At 37.6% G+C, this 19,286-nt stretch overlaps 1 protein-coding gene across 4 annotated transcripts in view; it reads left to right on the top strand.

The window, feature by feature from the left end:
• LOC130915132 (CUB and sushi domain-containing protein 3-like) overlaps positions 1-19,286 on the top strand; it is a 386,272-nt gene that overhangs the window by 243,872 nt on the left and 123,114 nt on the right. For all 4 annotated transcript variants that reach the window (XM_057834920.1, XM_057834921.1, XM_057834919.1 and 1 more), the window contains exons 43-47: positions 817-994; positions 9,920-10,065; positions 10,351-10,431; positions 10,814-10,927; positions 17,712-17,900. In XM_057834920.1, coding sequence (XP_057690903.1) covers positions 817-994; positions 9,920-10,065; positions 10,351-10,431; positions 10,814-10,927; positions 17,712-17,900 — 708 coding nt within the window. The remainder of the gene's footprint in view (positions 1-816; positions 995-9,919; positions 10,066-10,350; positions 10,432-10,813; positions 10,928-17,711; positions 17,901-19,286) is intronic.

Raw genomic sequence — 19,286 nt, 5'->3', positions numbered from 1 at the left:
ACTTACCCTAATCTTCTTAAGTGATCCCATGAAATACACAAGTACTTTTAAGGTTTACAACATAGTTGGAAGTTTTAAAGGGGTTGGGGTAAGCAGTTTTCCCCTTGCTTTGTTTGGCTTTACATTACCCCTTTACACAGGACCCATTGTAAAGTGAGCTTTTTTTCCCATCATTATACCAGACCATTGCCCTATGTTCAAGGTACTGATGCCGGCTGGTGAAATTCTAATCAATCCGGAAAATATAAGTCGGAACCTCACTATTGTGTGTGTGTTTGGTCTAACATCTACAGGCAAGGGCCCCACCTTTTTTGTTGAAATTCTTTGTAGCAGCTCCTCTGACATCTCTACACATCGTATTATCCCATTGTGGTGTGCAGACTGATTAATGTCATTTTTCCGTCAGTTTTTTTCTAAAAGTATCAGGTGAATCCCGGCTCTACTGTTTAGCTTTTGATGCACCAATTCACCAAGAAACCATGTGAAACCAACTATTTGTATTTTTTTAGTCTAGAATGGGTAAGAAAAGATACCTCCAGGACAGTGCTTTGCTTTTACCCCAGTTCAATCTAAAAATTTAACAAGTTCTCTCAATAGCACTTTGACAGAAAAAGTCTTAGTGTCAAAACCACTCTGTGTCATCTCACTCACAGCAAACAGCAGCATACATCCCCTGAAGTTGTTTTCTGACTACTGTTTTTTTTTTTTTTTTTTTTTAATCTCCTCCTTGATAGACAAATATCCTGCTGGCATATTTACTTGATCAATTTTGATTGCAAATAGGCTGCAAAACCAAAATACATTCTATAATTCCAGCTCTCTGTGGCGGTAATGTAACATCAATGAATGGCACAATTTACTCTCCTGGACATCCAGCTGAATATCCCCACTTCCAGGACTGTTTGTGGACTGTCAGAGTACCTCCTGGTTATGGAATCTACATCAATTTTTCAATCATAAACACTGAGCCTATCTATGACTACATCACTGTGTGGTAAGTACTCATTCTCTTATTCTCCTAATGTTTTCCCCACTTCCTTACTTCTCTCCTCCCTCTCTCTTTGTGGAATGTCATAGACTTCATAGTATATTGACAAGTCACGGGGCGCGGGGCCGATTAATAGGAGGCCTGCATTGTTGGCGTAGCCGTAAAAGTTGACCAAGTGGAATCACATACAAAGAGCTTTTTTGGTTGAAAATTCATGTGAATAAATGCTTAAATCCCTGAATTCGTTATTGATATGGACGTAAAACAGTCTCGATTCTTGGTGAAAAGCAAAAAAACGTGCAGTTAGCATTTTTTACGTAAATATTGCGAACTATTATGCTGGTCAGTAAGCAAATTAGAGGCCGCCATATGTAAACAAAGAGCTTTTTCCGTTGAAAATTCTTGTGAAAAAAAGCTTAAATCCTTGAATTCTTTATAGATATGGACCTAAAAAAGTCTCGATTCTTGGTTAAAAGCAAAAAATAAAAAATTTTTAAAAATGGACAGTTAGCATTTATTTTTCGTAAATATGTCAAATGTGCTGCTAGTCTTTAAGTCATTACGTCACCCCTTAGTACAACAAGCGTTGAAAATTGTTGTGAATAAATGCTAAAATCTCTGAATTCTTCATAGATATGGACGTTAAACAGCCTCGATTCTTAGTTAAAAGAAAAAAAACGGGCAGTTAGCAGTAATTTTACGTAAATATTGCAGAGTATAATGCTAATGCTGTAGCGGCTAATTTCTCCCAATGATTTTTTTAACAACGTTTCAACATGCATGCACAGTATGAAAAATATAATAATTACCTTGAATCCTCGAACAAATCACTCCTGATTTCGCGTGATGCAGTGAATGGGGAATGTGTTGCGTCAATATATTATGAAGTCTATGGAAATTTTCTTTTCTATGAGCAGCAAAATCTGCTGGAATTTGAAAATTAAACTAATAAACTAACTAATGAAAACTAATAAGAAAGAAACTGATATGAATTCACTATCAATTGACGGGAAACGGGGCACGGGGCCGCTCCATAGGGGGCCTATTTAAAAAACTTAAAATTTTTAAATATTTTCTAAACCAAAGCCGCTAGCGACCTAAAACCAAAACAGGCACCTCGTTTAGGCATATATGAGTCTCCGTGAGCAGTGGCATCAAAAAATTCAAAGTCGTTCCCTAATAAAATCCCGATTCATTATTTTTGATATAAGTATAACAAAACTTTAAATGGCTATGAAATTCTCAGTTTTCACACTAGAGGCACAGAAATCTCCAAATGCAGAGATAATCACTTATATTTTCAGGACCAATAGCAATATTTAACATTTGATATAAGTTTTTGCCCAAAATAGTGACTTATTTTTTTTTAATTTAGTGCAATTTTGACGTTTTCAAAAGCTAATAAATTACCCAGTTTTCACATCAGAAACTGAATACTCGAAGAAAGCATACAGAATCATCTTAATTCTTTTCAAATTTTTCTATTTACATTCACAACTTATTTAGTTTGAATTACGGTTTCACTATTGCTGCAGAACATCTTGCCGGCTATCTCAGCCTCATCGTTTTTAGATTGAAATGTTACATAAAATAAAACACGTAATAGATTATTTTTTTTGTATGGTCGCAGAAATGTATGATAATAAACAGAAAAACAAAAATACAAAAAAAAAAAAAAAAAAGCAAAAATACAGGCAATTAATGTTCATTTTACGTAAATATGTCAACCTAAATTTACGCTAATATATTCATTTTTTCACAATGTTTCAAAGTGCATGGACATTGCTATTTTATATAATAATTACCTTGAATCCTCGACCAAGTCACTCTTGAGACACTCCTGCCTGCTTGTATGCACCAAAGCCTTTGTCCTGTTTCCACCTAAATCCGGCGTTAGTGGATGTGTCAAAATTCACAAATGAAATGTGTTTGTCAGTTTTTGTTTGACATTGTATTTTCTCACTGGCTTAAACACTGCCTTCTGAGGATATCATCTAATTGTCTTCCTCAGTGAGCTAAACTCTTAGTGGTTGTATAATATGAACATGACAGTTATTGAATAAAATATGTGTAATAGCATGAACAGGGGTTCTCTGACTAGTTATACTCCTATTATCGTGAATTGTATCTGATCTTGACAGAGTACAAAAAAATGTGCCATCTCTCTAGTAGCTGTCATTCTTTGTCTTGACCTCGCTGTAGTCTGTCTGTGGTTTAGTGAGCCTCAGACAACCATGAAGATGCCTACATGTTAGATGGGCTTCCAAGCTTCTTTCGGTTTGAAATTCAATGTATGGAATATGGAACCAGGGAATAGCTGAAAGAGGCTGTTACAAATAAATATATTAAAAAAGATAGAGAAAAAACAATCTCCCCTAATGGCCACATTTCATTTCACTTCCCTTACGGTTGTCTCCCATTTTGCTGATTACTCTGAAATGAAACTGCAGTTTGACTTTTTTTTATTATATGAGATATTAAGGGCACACACACATGCTGAAATGCATTTAAAGTACATCAGTCAGGTGAACACGACAGCAAAGTTAAAGCAATGTAATGAAATGCTGTTGTCTTGCAAAGTAAAAGTGTTAATATATCATGCAAAGATACATTTCACATTTGTTCTTTGAGAAAAATGGCCACCCCCGAGTTCTTCTCAACTACAGAAATGGATTTAATAAGGAGCTTCAGTACATCTCATAAGGAGCTAATTAAAAAGGAAAATAAAATGCCTGACAGATGCTCATTTGGTCTGTAGAATATTTTGCTACTTTAATAATACAGTATATGTCCAGAGATAGTTTTAGCATTGCTCTGCACCAATCATGTGAGCTGCAATTCAGACCAAGGAGTAATAATGTAATGATTTTGTTTTGTTTGTTTATTTTGCTGTGTTTCCACTCCAAAACCCAACCTAGTGTTGGCCTAACTAAGTTTAGCTGCATGAACTCTGATGAGAGGCAGAATATCACAAAACACCTGAGGCTGTGACAGTTTTAGAGTTTGTATTTTTCCAAAACGCTTACAGTAATACTTTCCCTTTTATTCCTCATGAATCGTAGCTCTAGCTATCCTCCTTGATTAATAATTGTCCATGTCAAGAGTAGCCGTTGCTAATTTCCTCAAACTCCACCTGGGGGATTATGTGGTCCGCCAGGAGACCATAAATGTCTAACTGTATTCTTGTTATAGCCCTGGACTCCCAGGTCCAGATGTACATTATCTCTAGAGAGAGGTGTCCGGGAAACAGTCTGCCAATTACAGTAGAGGTCTGTGCTATCTCAAGTGTCACACTGAGAAGAAGCAGTGATGCTGCAGAAAGTACTCTGAAATTTTGTCAAATGTCTTCCTCCGCTTAAACCCCAACCAGCACAAGCACCTCATCTCACCTGCCTGTATCCTTGAATCGCCTTCACCGTCACACTTAGCTGACATTTCAGAACTGTGCCACTTGTCGTTTTCACACTTCATTCGACTGCCAGTCGGTGGACCACCAATAATTCCTGTATTTTGACTGCCACACCAACTGTCAAACGTAGATGCTGTCCAGAAGACACTTCATACCAGACAGTCCGGCAACCTTCAAGGCCTTGCTTTTTTGGAAACTTGCCCACACCTAGAATTGTGTCAGAAACTATTTAAGGCACAACTACTGTCCAAAACTTTCAATTTCTCAAACTTTGAGTGTGTGATACACTCTGTCACTGAAATCATGATTCTTATACACTTACCTTTTTGTCAGTTTAGAAGGATCAATGACTTTAAACTACATTTAATGATTTGCAGTGTGTTATAACAGAGGTGCAAGCTTGTCAATCCTTTATTGTCAAAGCAAGACGCATTCATGTGGAACTGTGTTTGAAAAGCCCTGATAAGTAACGTCAACATGTTTAGGCTTATAAAAATACTGAGTTCTAAAAAAAAAAAAAAAATGGATTACCTGTTACATGTACCATTTGATGTCAGTTAAGTTCAAAATGTTCAATCTTACTTGACGTACACAAATGGTTGCGTAAAAGTCTGAGATATAGTTACTCAAAAAGTAAGAACAGCTTACACTAATGCAACGTATTTAATAGAGGTGTGTGAAATTTCCGATTCTTAGATTATTCGCGATTCGGCCGTGCAGGATTCGAGAACGTTTCACAAACATCCAAATTCCGATTATTGAAATATGTCAAGTAAAGCGGAACTAAAACACAGTCAGCGCGATCTTCGGGACGCAATGAGGAACGGACCGCATTGAGTCCCGAGAGTAAACATCATGCTTGTCATTACCCAGCTAATGACAATGCTCAACTCATGCCTCTGGCTCAACTCATGCCGCTAGATAAAAAAACAATAATACCTGACTGCTGCCGACAGCCGCTACAAACTACGTCCATATCATGTTACGGTAGGTAATAGATATCATATGTATACAGATCTAGATACAAAAATTGACAAACTCAATGGCGTTAGCAGCAAATGTATTGAAAACTAGACGCGAAATGACAGACTTGCCAGCGTTGGTAAACAGCCGCCATCTTAAAGCAGGAGACTTCTCTAGAAGGCTCTGTTGTAGCGAATTTAATTAACTTTTTATCTAAAATACTCCTAAATCGGCAAAATCTTAACTTGAAACTAACTTTAAAACAGTTTTAAAACTTTCACATGTCTAAAGTAGACAGAAGAGAAATTATGGAATAATGGGATCAATTTTAACAACTTTAACGGTTGATTCACAACATTAAATTAATTAAATGTAGTTTAAAGCTGCTGATACAGAATGGAGACTTGAATATTTTATTTACCGTTTTGAACTGTTAACTTTATACTGAAATAGTCGTTTATTTAAGCCTGAGAGGCTTTTTGTACAATTTTTGTAACTAATGTACGAAACATTGAAAGCAGCTAATAAGTTGGGGGGTTTGTGGGTGTCATCAATAATCGATTTATAATCGAATTGTTGCCTCTGAATCGTAATCGTAATCGAATCGCTAGGTGCCCAAAGATTCCCACCTCTAGTATTTAAGTTAGTAGAATGTTTTGTAAAACTGTAGCGTATCAAAAAGTAAGAACAAGTTGCACTAACCCAATGTATTTAAGTTAGTACAACGTTTTGTAAAACTATAGTGTACACTGTTCAATCTATTTATGTAAGTATTTTGAACATCCGGGTTTACAGTGTGACTATAGCTCAAGTCAGAGGTCAAAACCCATTAAATATCCTTGCTGGCTAAATGTGGCAATCAAAAAACTGTGGCAATTTGTTTAATGACATGCCTGACTGTCCTTTTATAGTTGCATTCACTTATAATTAGTTTTAAAAATCAGCTTGACATGACTTACGTGCTAATATGAGATGCTTCTTCTATTTGCTAGACTAATACTTACTTGATACTTGATAAAACAACACTTGAGGCATTATTAACAGATTCTCAAGGATTTTAGTCAAATCATCTGGCTTGTTCTGAACAGTCTTGAACATTCCAGTTGCAATCCGTTCAATGCCTTGAGAATGAAATTTCCTGAATTAATTAAAATATTCAAAGGCCCATTTATTAAGCCGTTAAATTTTACAGGTTACATGCAGTGTTGGTGTGCATGTTTTGCATAACCTGCAAAGATTTAGATTTGTGAAATCACAAAGTTAGCGAGCACAATTTGTCTCAGGTTTGATGAATCAAGCTAAATGAAGGATGCTAAATAATGTGCTGTATATGCATGTTCTGTACCAAGAACCAGGGGCATCACAAGATCTAAAACAATACTGGGTCACAGCAGGGCACTGGCAAGCAAGCAAATTTCTTTTTGAAGTACTTACCTAGCATAAAAAGTCAGAAATAGAGCTTTCAATTATATATACACCGTATTTTTCAGACTATAAGTCACACCTGAGTATAAGTCGCACCAGCCGTAAAATGCCCAACAAAGAGGAAAAAAACATATTTAAGTCACACCGGCGTATATGTCGCATTTTTTGGGGAAATTTACTTGATAAATCCACCACATAGAACAGATATGTCATCTTGAAAGGCAATTCAAAATAAAAATAAAATAGAGAACAACTTGCTGAATAAGTGTACAGTATGATAATGTTACATGATGCATGAACAACGAAATGCGAACATGGCCGGTATGTTAACGTAACATAGCTATTAAAAGTTATTCAGATAACTATAGCATAAAGAACATGCTAGCAAGTTCACCAAACCATCAGAGTCACTCCAAAACACCAAAATAACATGTTAAATGATATAATAATGTGTTAATAATTTCACACTTAAGTCGCTCCAGAGTATAAGTCGCACCCCGAGCCAAACTATGAAAAAAAAACTGTGATTTATAGTCCGAAAAATACGGTACTCAAACCAAAATAAAGTATCTGTAAAAAAGTGATTTTTTTGTTTTTTCAACCATCAGTGTTCAAAATCAAAAATGGGATGTCCCTTGTTTTTCATCAATTCACCTCTGCTCATACTCATCAACTTCAATCTCTCCTTCACCTCTTCCTACACTCTGCTGCTCTACTTTGTCTGGACAGAAATGGGGATTAGTAGATTGTGACCTAAAAGTAGTTTATGTTGCCTAGGCGCGTGACCTAGCTTACCTCTCTTATTCCTTCTTGCTGATTTATCCTTGCTGTGAGCAAATAACTTTCTAATATTAATTTGCAAGAGTAATTGTTTTAGTAAAAGAGAAAAAAAAAATAAACATCTTGTTACAGATTACAGGGACTGCAGTTACAAATAAAATGCTTGTAAAACAGATCAAAATGATGAACACACATACAAAATTGTTAGAGATTATATTCCAAACCTAGGCAATTAATTCATACATATCGATACTATTCATTTTGGTCATATAAACAAATAGCAATAAATAGCATCAGTTTTTATACAGTTCAAATACCACATACCATATCAACATAATGTTAGACAAAGCTCTTGAGTGAGAGCAGCTAATCTGCTGCTTCAATTTGCGAACAGAATAGTTTACCGCAGTTAACGGTCTGATACGTAAAGAGTAAAATTGAACCATTTGAATTCACAATTGATAGGACAAGGTGACCAAACAAACGTCAACACAGAGGTTAAAACGAACAACAAGGATGGGCAGTTTATCTGGCACTAACCTGTCGAGCAGGTGTTAAGATGTGATTTGCACCGTCAACTGTATGACTAGCTGTTTGGCACATGCATCGTAATATTGATTCTGCATTTACATGTTTTTGAAGTAATCTAAAAAATAATTCTCTATTACATAGTGTCTATAAAAGCACCCATCAGTCACTCAACTTGTGATGTATAAGAGCATTAAAATAGGCGGCCGTTCTTTGTAGCAACTAAGGATGCAACAATACTCGATTTTATATTGAACCGTTCGATACGCCCGCTTCGATTCAATACGCAAAAACATTTGATCCAAATGAAAAGCTCCCAAAATGTATTTTCCAGATTTATTTTTGTCGTCTCTCTTGCTAAAATGTCCAGCGCAGCTTTGCCTTCGAAAAACAAACTCTGCCGCTAGCAGCCCCTCCCACTCCTCCCCCGAACTGGATGAAAGGTGGGAGCAGTGGTGCATGAAGATCATTGCTTGTGAGGAAACACAGCAACTTACGGAGGCGGCTTGCCTGCTTCAATATCGTACAGTTCTGTAATTTGGAGGCATTTTGGGTGAGCTGATATGCTATCCCCACTCGTACATATTAATCAGAGAATGTCTTTACGGATACGCACAAAAAAGACCACCAATATATTGTTGCCGACTTGGCTGCCACGCACAGCCTCGCTTTGACCACAGACAGGTTCAGACTGTGGGTCACAGAGAGCTAACGCACGGTGACTTGATGAACAATGAGTGGCAAATTAAGAGTGCTGTACTTCAAACTCGTCCTGTTTATGAAAGTCAATTTTCAAATGATGGTGTTGTGCAGTAATGAGCAGACGTGACTTCTGTGGCGTTTGTTAACTTTTTTTAATGCCCGTCAACACTTGCGCACACACACTAGATATCATCAAATAGCAACCTAGATGTGCTACGTTAGATCCCCACTAAAGCCCAAGTCATTGGCTGCATGAGCCCAGAGTGATCATGGGATGCGTAGTCTATATACTTCATCGATGAATTAAAAACTGCCATGATTGAATGGAAGTTAAGCAGGCCAAATCAATCCATACCAGTGACTTTAGATAATGCTGCAAATATTGTTAATTCAGTACGTAACACAGATGGACTCGGACCACAAATAAGATGTTTTTTTTCTCATCTGGTAAACATACCTGCAAAGAGAGTAATAACAATCAAGAGTGTGCCTTGCCACCCTGAACAAACAGTAAAGATTGTTCTCAGCACTTTTATACAAAATTTCTTCAGATCAGTAAGAAGTAAGCACATAAATATTATGCACTAAAATGCATGTTTATATGATTGCATTGGACGAGCAGAGATTTTAAAAGGAGCGTGAAGGTGCTGTATAACCAGGCGCAATGACGGGATTTATCGGCTCTGTTGGTCCTTTTGATGAGCTTGTTGAACAGTGGAGCTTGTACACGGAGCGGTTTGGCTATTTCGTGGAAGCTAACAAAATAGCGGAAGAGAAAGTGGTGCCCACGATTTTTAGCGTTATTGGGCCAAAGACTTTCAATTTGCTGAGAAACTTGCTTCAACCTGATAAACATGGCAGTAAAACATACAGGGAAATCCTGGAAACTGACATTTTTCACCCAAGACCCTTGTGATTGCAGAGAGATTCCGATTTCACAGGAGAAATCAGGAAGAGGCGGAATCTGTCACCATGTAGCAAGCATGTTTTTATCCTACATTACGACATTACACTCTCAAACATTTAGTAAACCAATCCTGCAGTGCTCCATTCTTATTATTATGACTGTTGCTTTCCCTTTAAAGTGGCCAATGTCACCCATCACATTCCCGCTTATTTTGCAGGGATGGACCCGATCAGACCTCACCGCAGATCGGTCAATTCAGCGGTAGCTCGGTGCAGGAAGGCGTTTCCACCACCGCCAATCAGATCCTCATCAAGTTTCACAGTGACTTCAGTACCAGCGGCTTCTTTGTGCTGAATTATTACGGTAGCTTTCCCTTCATACCACAAAGCAAAGACACTTACTAAAGACAAAGTAAATATTCAGTAAAGAAAAGATGTCGACAGTCTTAAAAATGTCCCGGTGTGACACAGTACGTATGACAAATGCCTTGATGCATATCTTGTCAGCTAATAAAACCATTTCAAGCAGAACTCAATTAAAAATAAAATGTCCCCTATCTCAGCTAAATTAGCAATTGGATTTTGATGGTCATTGACGGTGAAAGGTAGTAATTTAAGATTCACTTATGATGAGTCATTTCCTCTGCAGCATACCAACTGAGAACATGTCAACCACCACCTCCTGTTGCCAATGCTACCGTTTTAACTGATGACGACCACTTCGAAATAGGTTTGTCTTATTGTTGGCTGCCTGTGTCTTTTTTCTGTATTCCTGAAATTTGAGTCAACACTATTGTTTAGAAGTATTTCATCTGTCTTTTTTTATTTATTTCTTCTATTTTCATCCTGTCATCTATATTCATTGGAGCCTTGTCAGTGTAGTGACGTGGAAATCAAACTGCTTGTCATTTTGTATGAAGTGCCTGAGGAGTGGATGTCAATCTTCATTATACGTAAAATGTGTTTGTGATTACTCCCCTGGTTTGGAGAAAGGCCTGTGTATGTGAGAGATGAGTTTTTCTTTTATTACATGCCACCCATACACAACTTTGACCTGTATGTGTGTGTGTGTGTCTCTCTCTCTACCTTGGTGGGTGTAAATGACCTCACAGGGGACATTATTCGGTACTCATGCCTGCCGGGCTTCACCTTGGTAGGCAGTGAGATTCTGACCTGTCGACTTGGAGAGCGGCTACAGATGGATGGACCCCCACCAGTCTGTCAAGGTCGGTTCTTTTCTTATGTCTAAGATCTTATTTGTATGTTATTAAGAAACGTTACACATTATTAGTATGTGTCATTTCAAATATGTCAAAATTATGTGTGTGTTTAACGTGCAAATACAAATTTTAATATGCCTGATTGTACCGTTCAGTTTTGTTGTGTGTCCGCATGTGTTTGTGTGGTTGCCTGTTCGTTCACTTGACACCTACCTGCCAAGGTTGACTGCAGTCTGCAGCACCTCTGCTGATGCATCATTTAACACACAACCTCCAGGGTCTTTTAGCAAGGTGTGGCATCAGCAGCTCTATTAATTCATTGACACTTGTAACGTAGACATCGCTGACCTAAGATCATAAACTTACATTCCTACAAAACCTAATATTTAGGATCAGCAGGTTTCATCAAATATATTGTAAGCCATTGGAAAACACTTTTTCCATCAATCGACCAATCATTTTTTCAGGCATGTACTGCAGTGGTTTGAAAAACGCTTTTTTTTTTTTTTTTTTTTTTTTTAATTCTAGAGTTGACATAGTCTTGACAAGCTCACGGACTTCAATTCTTTAATGTTAGTTACATCTCATTCACTGACTGGAATGTCAAAGTAATAGCAGTGTTGTCACAGATTACTTGAAAAAGTAATTTAATTACTGATTCCTAATTACATCTCAAAAAGTAATCTAGTCACTTTACTGATACTTTATTATTAAAACAACTAAGTTACTTTAAAAGTAATTTATCAGTTACTTTTTTACACATTTTTCTCTCTTTGCTGCCTCAACATAAGAATGACAACAGAAAGATTTCATCGCATGTAACTGACTTTTCGATTATTGAATTTAAAGGGAAAGATCAGAATTTATCACATAAGGCTTAATCTTCACGCTAGCTTAGCCACCCCGAAACCCCTCAAAGTAACAAATAATTCACTGCACAATAATCAACAACACACAAATGAATTGCACAGTGCAATAAACACAAAGGTTGTGGCGGGCGCAGATGCGCGAGCACAACCCGGAAGTACGCCGTAGACACACACGCGGTCAATTTGGCCACAAAAATCGGTGATAACTAAGCACTTTACACTCAATCGGACTTACAACACATTCCAAAGATGCTAAACGAACACGTAACCTCACGGCATAAATGTGCAACACGAAAATGATTTTAAAAATGGTCGTCAACTTTACGAGGACGAGCAGGAGCGACGACCACCTGCCGTTGCAACGGCAAGGCTACGAACGGCCGCGCATGTTGCAGCTCCAACATATCGCTGGAATCCCCCTGATTGAAAGAAGAATACTCACGTTTTTGTATGGACGCACACACATCAACATTCCCTCGCACATCTCAACAATTGGTTGCCCTCGGCTCGAATGCGCTGGCACACATCAGTCCCAAAACACTTAGCGCGTGTGACCCGAGACCAAAACAGGGAGACCTATGAGCAGTTACCATTGAAACGAACACGTAGCGGGAACCTTTCTAACATTTTCTATTCAAAATGCTTTTCGTACATGACTACAATATTCTTCATTCTACATACATTATGAGGGAATAACAAAATAGTAACGCACAGACAATGAGGAAACCAACTTTAATCAGATTACTGTTTTTTAAAAATGAACGCATTAGATTACCCGTTATTAAAAAAAAGTAGTCAAATTACAGTAACGCGTTAACGTAAGTAATGTTAGTGACAACACTGAGTATGAACATCCTAAATGTTGTATGATTTTAAATTAGACCTCTAATGTTCATTAAGTGAACTTTATTTAACCTTGAGTTTAGGACTTCTTTGTGGCATTTTTTTCCTGACTTTTTTTTTTGGCATCATAATGCATAGTTGAAAATTCCGCTATCATTTACATTTTTGATTTTTCAAATTTTCTGTTTCGCAAAACCTTTAATTTCCAAGCAAGTTAGATTTGTTTATTGAATGTCAACGATTCTCAACTTTATTGAACTGTGAGAAGGATATGTCAACCCATTGGACATCATTCTTTTTCAGTTGTATGAGGAGCTACTAGAGGGGATTTTAATCTATTTTTCCAACATTATCTTGCTAGCTCATCTTTTCAAATTGTGAAAATACCGCATGCTGATAAAAAAAAATGTCACATAGACTTGAATTGAGGGAACAAATTAACCTATCAATTTCAGAACAGTTAAGTACAGCATTGTGGGCTAGTCAAATACCTTTTTTGTTATGTTATAGAGGTGTCCAAAATTACCAAAATTAAGAGAGGCAGAATAGAATAGAATAGAATAGAATAGAATAGAATAGAATAGAATAGAATAGAATAGAATAGAATAGAATAGTTTTTTATTGTCATTGCTGTCAGCATTGCCAGTTGAAAAATGCTTATCGTCAGAAAGAAAACAAAAACAAGTCAACAAAACACTGGGGAATAAACTTACTTTCATAGGACACACAAGGGGAACGACGCACGTCGTGACTAGGACAAAGAAAGCGCAGCTATAAAGAAAGGATCCATCAACAGGCTGTGTTGCAGGTTGGCATTAAGAGGAGATGATTATGATTCTACACAGGTGTATACCTCTGACCAACCCCTCCTCGCGTCACCTAGGGTCAACTAAAAACATGGCAAAGGCAAAACAAACAAGCCCCCAACAGAATTTGACGATTTTATTTTTCAGTTGATTTTAATGTTGATGTATCAATCATGTGTTGCTTCTTGCATGCTTTGCAAACTCTCTTAGGTTGCACAGCAAGTCAATTCAAATTTCTTTGCCCATATATGACACAATTCTCATTCTCAGGCAGTATGAATAGTCCAATCCGATTTTTTTTTCTTTCTTTTTTCCCCCAAATCCGACAAGTGCCTTTTTCACGTGGATATAAATCGGATACGTATCCGATGCCTCTGCACTATGAACACCCATCCATACACATCCAATCTAAACATCATCCACTAGTGAATACATCACCAAAGAAAAGTTAACACAAAACCGTGACAGCCGAGACTTCCTGAAAGGACCGTATGTACGTGTCACAGTGCGCATACGTGTGACATCATGTACACGTTCCCTACACTGCGAGTCACATATTTTTGCGCAATGTATATGGCTACACTAAAATAGTGTAATTAACCAATAAAAGATATTGGGAATCACACCTCGAATAATGTTTTGGTTTTTGCCCTTTCCGTGCAGAGCAGAGGACCGTCACTATTATGATACAAAATGCCTCCATCACCTTGACTGATTGACAGCTGCTTGTTCCACCTCCCGAATCTGTCATCTGTCAGACCGCACTCTCCGTGGCAGTACGATGTGATCGGGCAGGCTCTGCTGTATCATGACCACTTGTCCTTTCCAAGACACACTACAACTTCATGACACCATGTCTCGTAATCTGACACTGTGACCGTCAGGAACCACCGAAAAATGTGTCGTATATTTTGAGTTCAGCATTAGTTGTGTTGGTTGAAGCCAGTATAGCTGTGGCTCCATACAGTGGGGCAAATAAGTATTTAATCAACCACCAATTGTGCAAGTTCTCCTACTTGAAAAGATTAGAGAGGCCTGTGATTGTCAACATGGGTAAACCTCAACCATGAGAGACAGAATGTGGTAAAAAAAACTCAAAATCACATTGTTTGATTTTTAAAGAATTTATTTCCAAATTAGAGTGGAAAATAAGTATTTGGTCACCTACAAACAAGCAAGATTTCTGGCTGTCAAAGAGGTCTAACTTCTTCTAACGAGGTCTAACTAGGCTCCACTCGTTACCTGTATTAATGGCACCTGTTTTAACTCATTATCGGTATAAAAGACACCTGTCCACAAACTCAGTCAGTCACACTCCAAACTCCGCTATGGCCAAGACCAAAGAGCTGTCATAGGACACCAGAGACAAAATTGTAGACCTGCACCAGGCTGGGAAAACTGAATCTGCAATAGGTAAAATGCTTGGTGTTAAGAAATCAACTGTGGGCCAAACACACAGCCAGGGCAACAAAGGAGTGGCTTCGTAAGAAGCATTTCAAGGTCCTGGAGTGGCCTTGCCAGTGTCCAGATCTCAACCCCATAGAAAATCTGTGGAGGGAGATGAAAGTCCGTGTTGCCCAACGACAGCCCCGAAACATCACTGCTGTAGAGGAGATCTGTATGGAGGAATGGGCCAAAATACCAGCAACAGTGTGTGAAAAGCTTGTGAAGAGTTACAGAAAACGTTTGGCCTCCATTATTGCCAATAAAGGGTACATAACAAAGTATTGAGATGAACTTTTGGTATTGACCAAATACTTATTTTCCACCATGATTTGCGAATAAATTCTTTAAAAATCAAACAATGTGATTTTCTGTTTTTTTTTGTTTTTTTTTTTCCACATTCTGTCTCTCATGGTTGAGTTTTACCCATGTTGACAATTAACAGGCCTCTGTAATATTTTCAAGTTGGAGAACTTGCACAATTAGTGGTTGACAAAACTACTTATTTGCCCCACTGTATGTGTATATGCATAAGTAAATGTCAATTGTATATCCCAATGTGGCTCCATATGTGTATATGCATAGGTAAATGTCAATTTTATATCCCAAATTGCAATCTCCTTCGAGGTAAAAAAAAAAGGAACTATGAAATCGCTTTTTGATTTAGATTAAACTGTGTGATCAAAATGGCAATGGAGCTGCAATCGACAACTACCTGCTAAAGCATTTTTAACACTTTTAAGAAAAAAAATTTGGTTTCTATGTGTAATTGGGTTCCCATATGCTTTTATTTTAGTCTATGGGCTGACAATACAAGCATGATCCTCTTATCGAACTATGGAAATAAAACATATCATACGTTATGATAAAGAAATTTTTTTCTGACAAAAAAAGTTGTAATTGAATATCTATGTGAAAGAAATTCACGACAGCGCATATTTCATATTGTGATCTGAATCCACTTCCTTGAGACTCGTACTAGAATAGTAAAGCCTTTTTTAGAGTTGTTTGTTCCTTGACATTTTCATGGATCACCTCATTACTGTCATCAAGAATTCATGACTTTTCCTTTTATTGGATATGTTCTGTCCCCATGCCACCTCTTAGACAAAACTAATTGCTCTCATTGGGACATGTAAAGTTGAACTTAATATGAGTTGACCTGCTATTCACATCCACGAGGCTGCTGTAGAAAGGTTGTAAAGGGCCTATTTCCTGTCAGCAGCTTGCTGTTAAGGCAGGAACAGATAATTCTCCTGTGTTCTTACTCTTGTTTTCTGTTAAGGCTTCAATTAATTGTCATTTTATGCTTAGAGCTTGGCACTTAAAAGTCCACGCATCGCTATCCTACGTCACCCTCAAACATGCCTTGGTTTGAGGATAATTCCCCAGGCACTGTTGTGGTAGCTTTGTGCAAAAATAGAGCAGGAATTGAGTTGATTGTCTTGTTTGCTTGGTAAACCATCTGGTACGCTGTGGCTGGATCTTAGCCATAACATGTTGACTTATTGCTCCCTTCTTCACGCCCCTATTGATTTGCAGGTGCCATTCAGAAAATCTAATGAAAAACTATTTCAACTGCTCAAACTTCATCTTCACTTTACCAAGTTAACTTTATCACTAAGTGACTTTCACACACCAATGTTGTGTTGCGATCAATATCAATATACAATATTGCCTTTCTATAGTTTTTTTTTTTTTTTTTTTTTTTGCTCTTTCCTGCCTGTGTTGAGTGAAAGGAATAAAACAAAAGCAAAAAATAAAAACAAACAAACAAAAAAAGTAATAAATGGAGGCACCCAGACAGGCTGTAACCCGGCTTACAAACGAGAATGCCTGCTTTATTGTTGTCCGCATCCCATTTCTTGAATATTTAATAATTAGTAGACTGCAGTTAATTACCCTGGCTGACATTTAGCAGAGCAGGCAGGGTACACCACGGACTGTTCACCAGTGAATTGCAGGGCACATGATTGCTGGATTCTTACTGCATTGTTCAAATGAAACAATGCCAAATTACTACTCGAATACGGTGAAATTCAGGTGTGTTATTTTAATGCATGAATAAAAGAAGAAAAAGAAACAAAAACACCCACGATTGGATAGCCTCAGATCGATAGTGTGCTTATTCCAAATGTAGGTAAAAATCAAGCATATCACAATCCAACAAAGAAGTCATCATCCGTGCACAACAACTGATACCTAAAAACCTCTAACTGTGAGGTTGACATGTTTAACATTTTTCACTGTGCTTTTTATAAAAACAGATTCAGCAACTTATTTTCAAGTTCATTATGGCTTTCCTAATTAAATCATTGTCATTTATAGCAACATTAACTCCACCATGTTTCATTTGACATATTTTAATTATTTAAAAAAACAGTTTTGTTGTATTTCCCTCCGTGGCTTGTTTGGGCTTTACTGTGCAGAATTAATGCAGTGTGGGAAACTTGTTTGGCATTCACTCAGTCAAGTACCTACGAGCATTGAGGTTTTTTTTTTTTTTCTTCCTCATCAGAGTTACTTTACAGCCAATTCAGGTTATGCAAACATGATTACAAAACTTTGAGCCTCCAGTCAACAAGCACGTGAAGAAAAGGAGTTCTTCAGTGATAGTTGAAAATCTCTACCAGTTGTGTGTTCAATAAACTCTGTTTATTTTTAATATGGGTTGGTCAAGATTCATTCAAACAGTCAAGAATTTAAATTCTTTCAGCATCGTTTTTGTATTTCTCTGGAATTTCACCCCAAAATATATCTATTAATTCTCTTTCACCCAACCCTTTTTTATTTCCTCTTGTGTGATTGTCTCAATTTGATTTGTTTCAGTCCAATGTCCTGCTCACGAAGTGCGTTTTGACTCAACCGGGGTAATCCTGAGCCCTGGTTACCCTGAAAACTACCCCAACCTCCAGATGTGTTCTTGGCTGATAAATGTGGAAAAGGGTTACAACATTTCACTGAACTTTGAACTCTTTCAGACAGAAAAGGAGTTTGATATTTTGGAAATATTTGATGGTGAGTTTGCAGAGATTCTTTTCTGTGTACTGGATATCAGTTACATCCATTTTAACAATGTTTCATTTAAAGATATGTTAATTGAGCGGACATATTCTATGATTGGCAAAAAAATAATGCAGTTGGTCTTTGCAGTAGATATTTTCCATGGCTGTGCCTGTGAGTGGCAATGTACATCTGATATTGGGCTTCGAGGCAATTTGCAATTTACCTCTGCATTGTGACTTATGAAACAGCAAAAATTACCTAACACAGGGGTATCCAACTCGGGTCCTTGAGAGCCCCTATCCAGCTTGTTTTCCATGTCTCGCTCCTCCAGCACACCTGACTAAAATAATCAGGATCGTTATCAGGCTCCTTCAGAGTTTGCTGACGAGCTGATAATTTGATTCAATTGTGATGAAGGAGGGAGACATGGAAAACAAGCTGGATAGGGGCTCTCGAGGACCTGAGTAGGATACCCCTGACCTAACTATTTTTCATTTCATCACAGTTTGTTGCTACAAAACACTGTACAGGGTGACCCAAAAAAAAGTTTACACTGCCATAATACAACTTAAATGCCATGTTTATTCAGCTTAGAATTAGAATTGAATCACAAATTATACATTATTGTAAAGAACATGTACAGTACACTCTATTTTTCAATGTGTCCTCCCTTAAGTGTCACAACAGCCTCCAGGCGCCTGCGGAACGCTTGACAGGTCTTCTTTATGTAGGATGCTGTCATCTTTTCCCAAGATCTAACAATGGACCTCTCCAAGGCTGCCACAGAAGTTTGTGGCTTCTTACAGGCACTGTCCTCCACAGTTGCCCATATTCTATAATCCAGGGGATTGAGATCTGGACTCTGGGGTGGCCACATATCACCTTGTCAATCAACTTTTTGGTCCGCACAGATCGTCACTTCCAGACCCAGGTTTTCGTGAGGCTGTTCCAGTATCTTTCAGCTTCTTTTTAACTTAGTAGACTGCACATCTGGCTATTCTCAGATTTGCTGCAATCTCAGTAGGTGTCAGACCGGCACGCAGCAATTCAGGTACAGCTAAAGTTTTCTTCATTTTCAGCAGAAGCACAGGAATTGTAGAGACGAGAGATTACCAGCTGCATTGAGTGACCTTAATGTATCACTTAACCATGACAACCTATTTAGATATGTTTCAATGGCTTTTAAACAAGCAGTCAACTGTGTGTAAACTTTTTTTTGGGTCACCCTGTACAAACGTGCACATGGAAATTTGGTCATATCTTTTTTTTTTTTTTTTTTTTAATGTAGATAATGTCATTTGCAATTTACAAAATGTTTTATTTTTTTTTTTATTGTTTGTTTTGTTTGATGGTGCGAACGAGATCAGACAATCCTGTTGGGTTTTTAACCTGAATCTC

The sequence above is a fragment of the Corythoichthys intestinalis genome, chromosome 4, assembly GCF_030265065.1.
Source record: "Corythoichthys intestinalis isolate RoL2023-P3 chromosome 4, ASM3026506v1, whole genome shotgun sequence".
Taxonomy (NCBI): Eukaryota; Metazoa; Chordata; class Actinopteri; order Syngnathiformes; family Syngnathidae; genus Corythoichthys; species Corythoichthys intestinalis.
The sequence above is the reverse complement of the archived record's forward strand: the minus strand, read 5'-3'. Positions and strand labels throughout refer to the sequence as shown.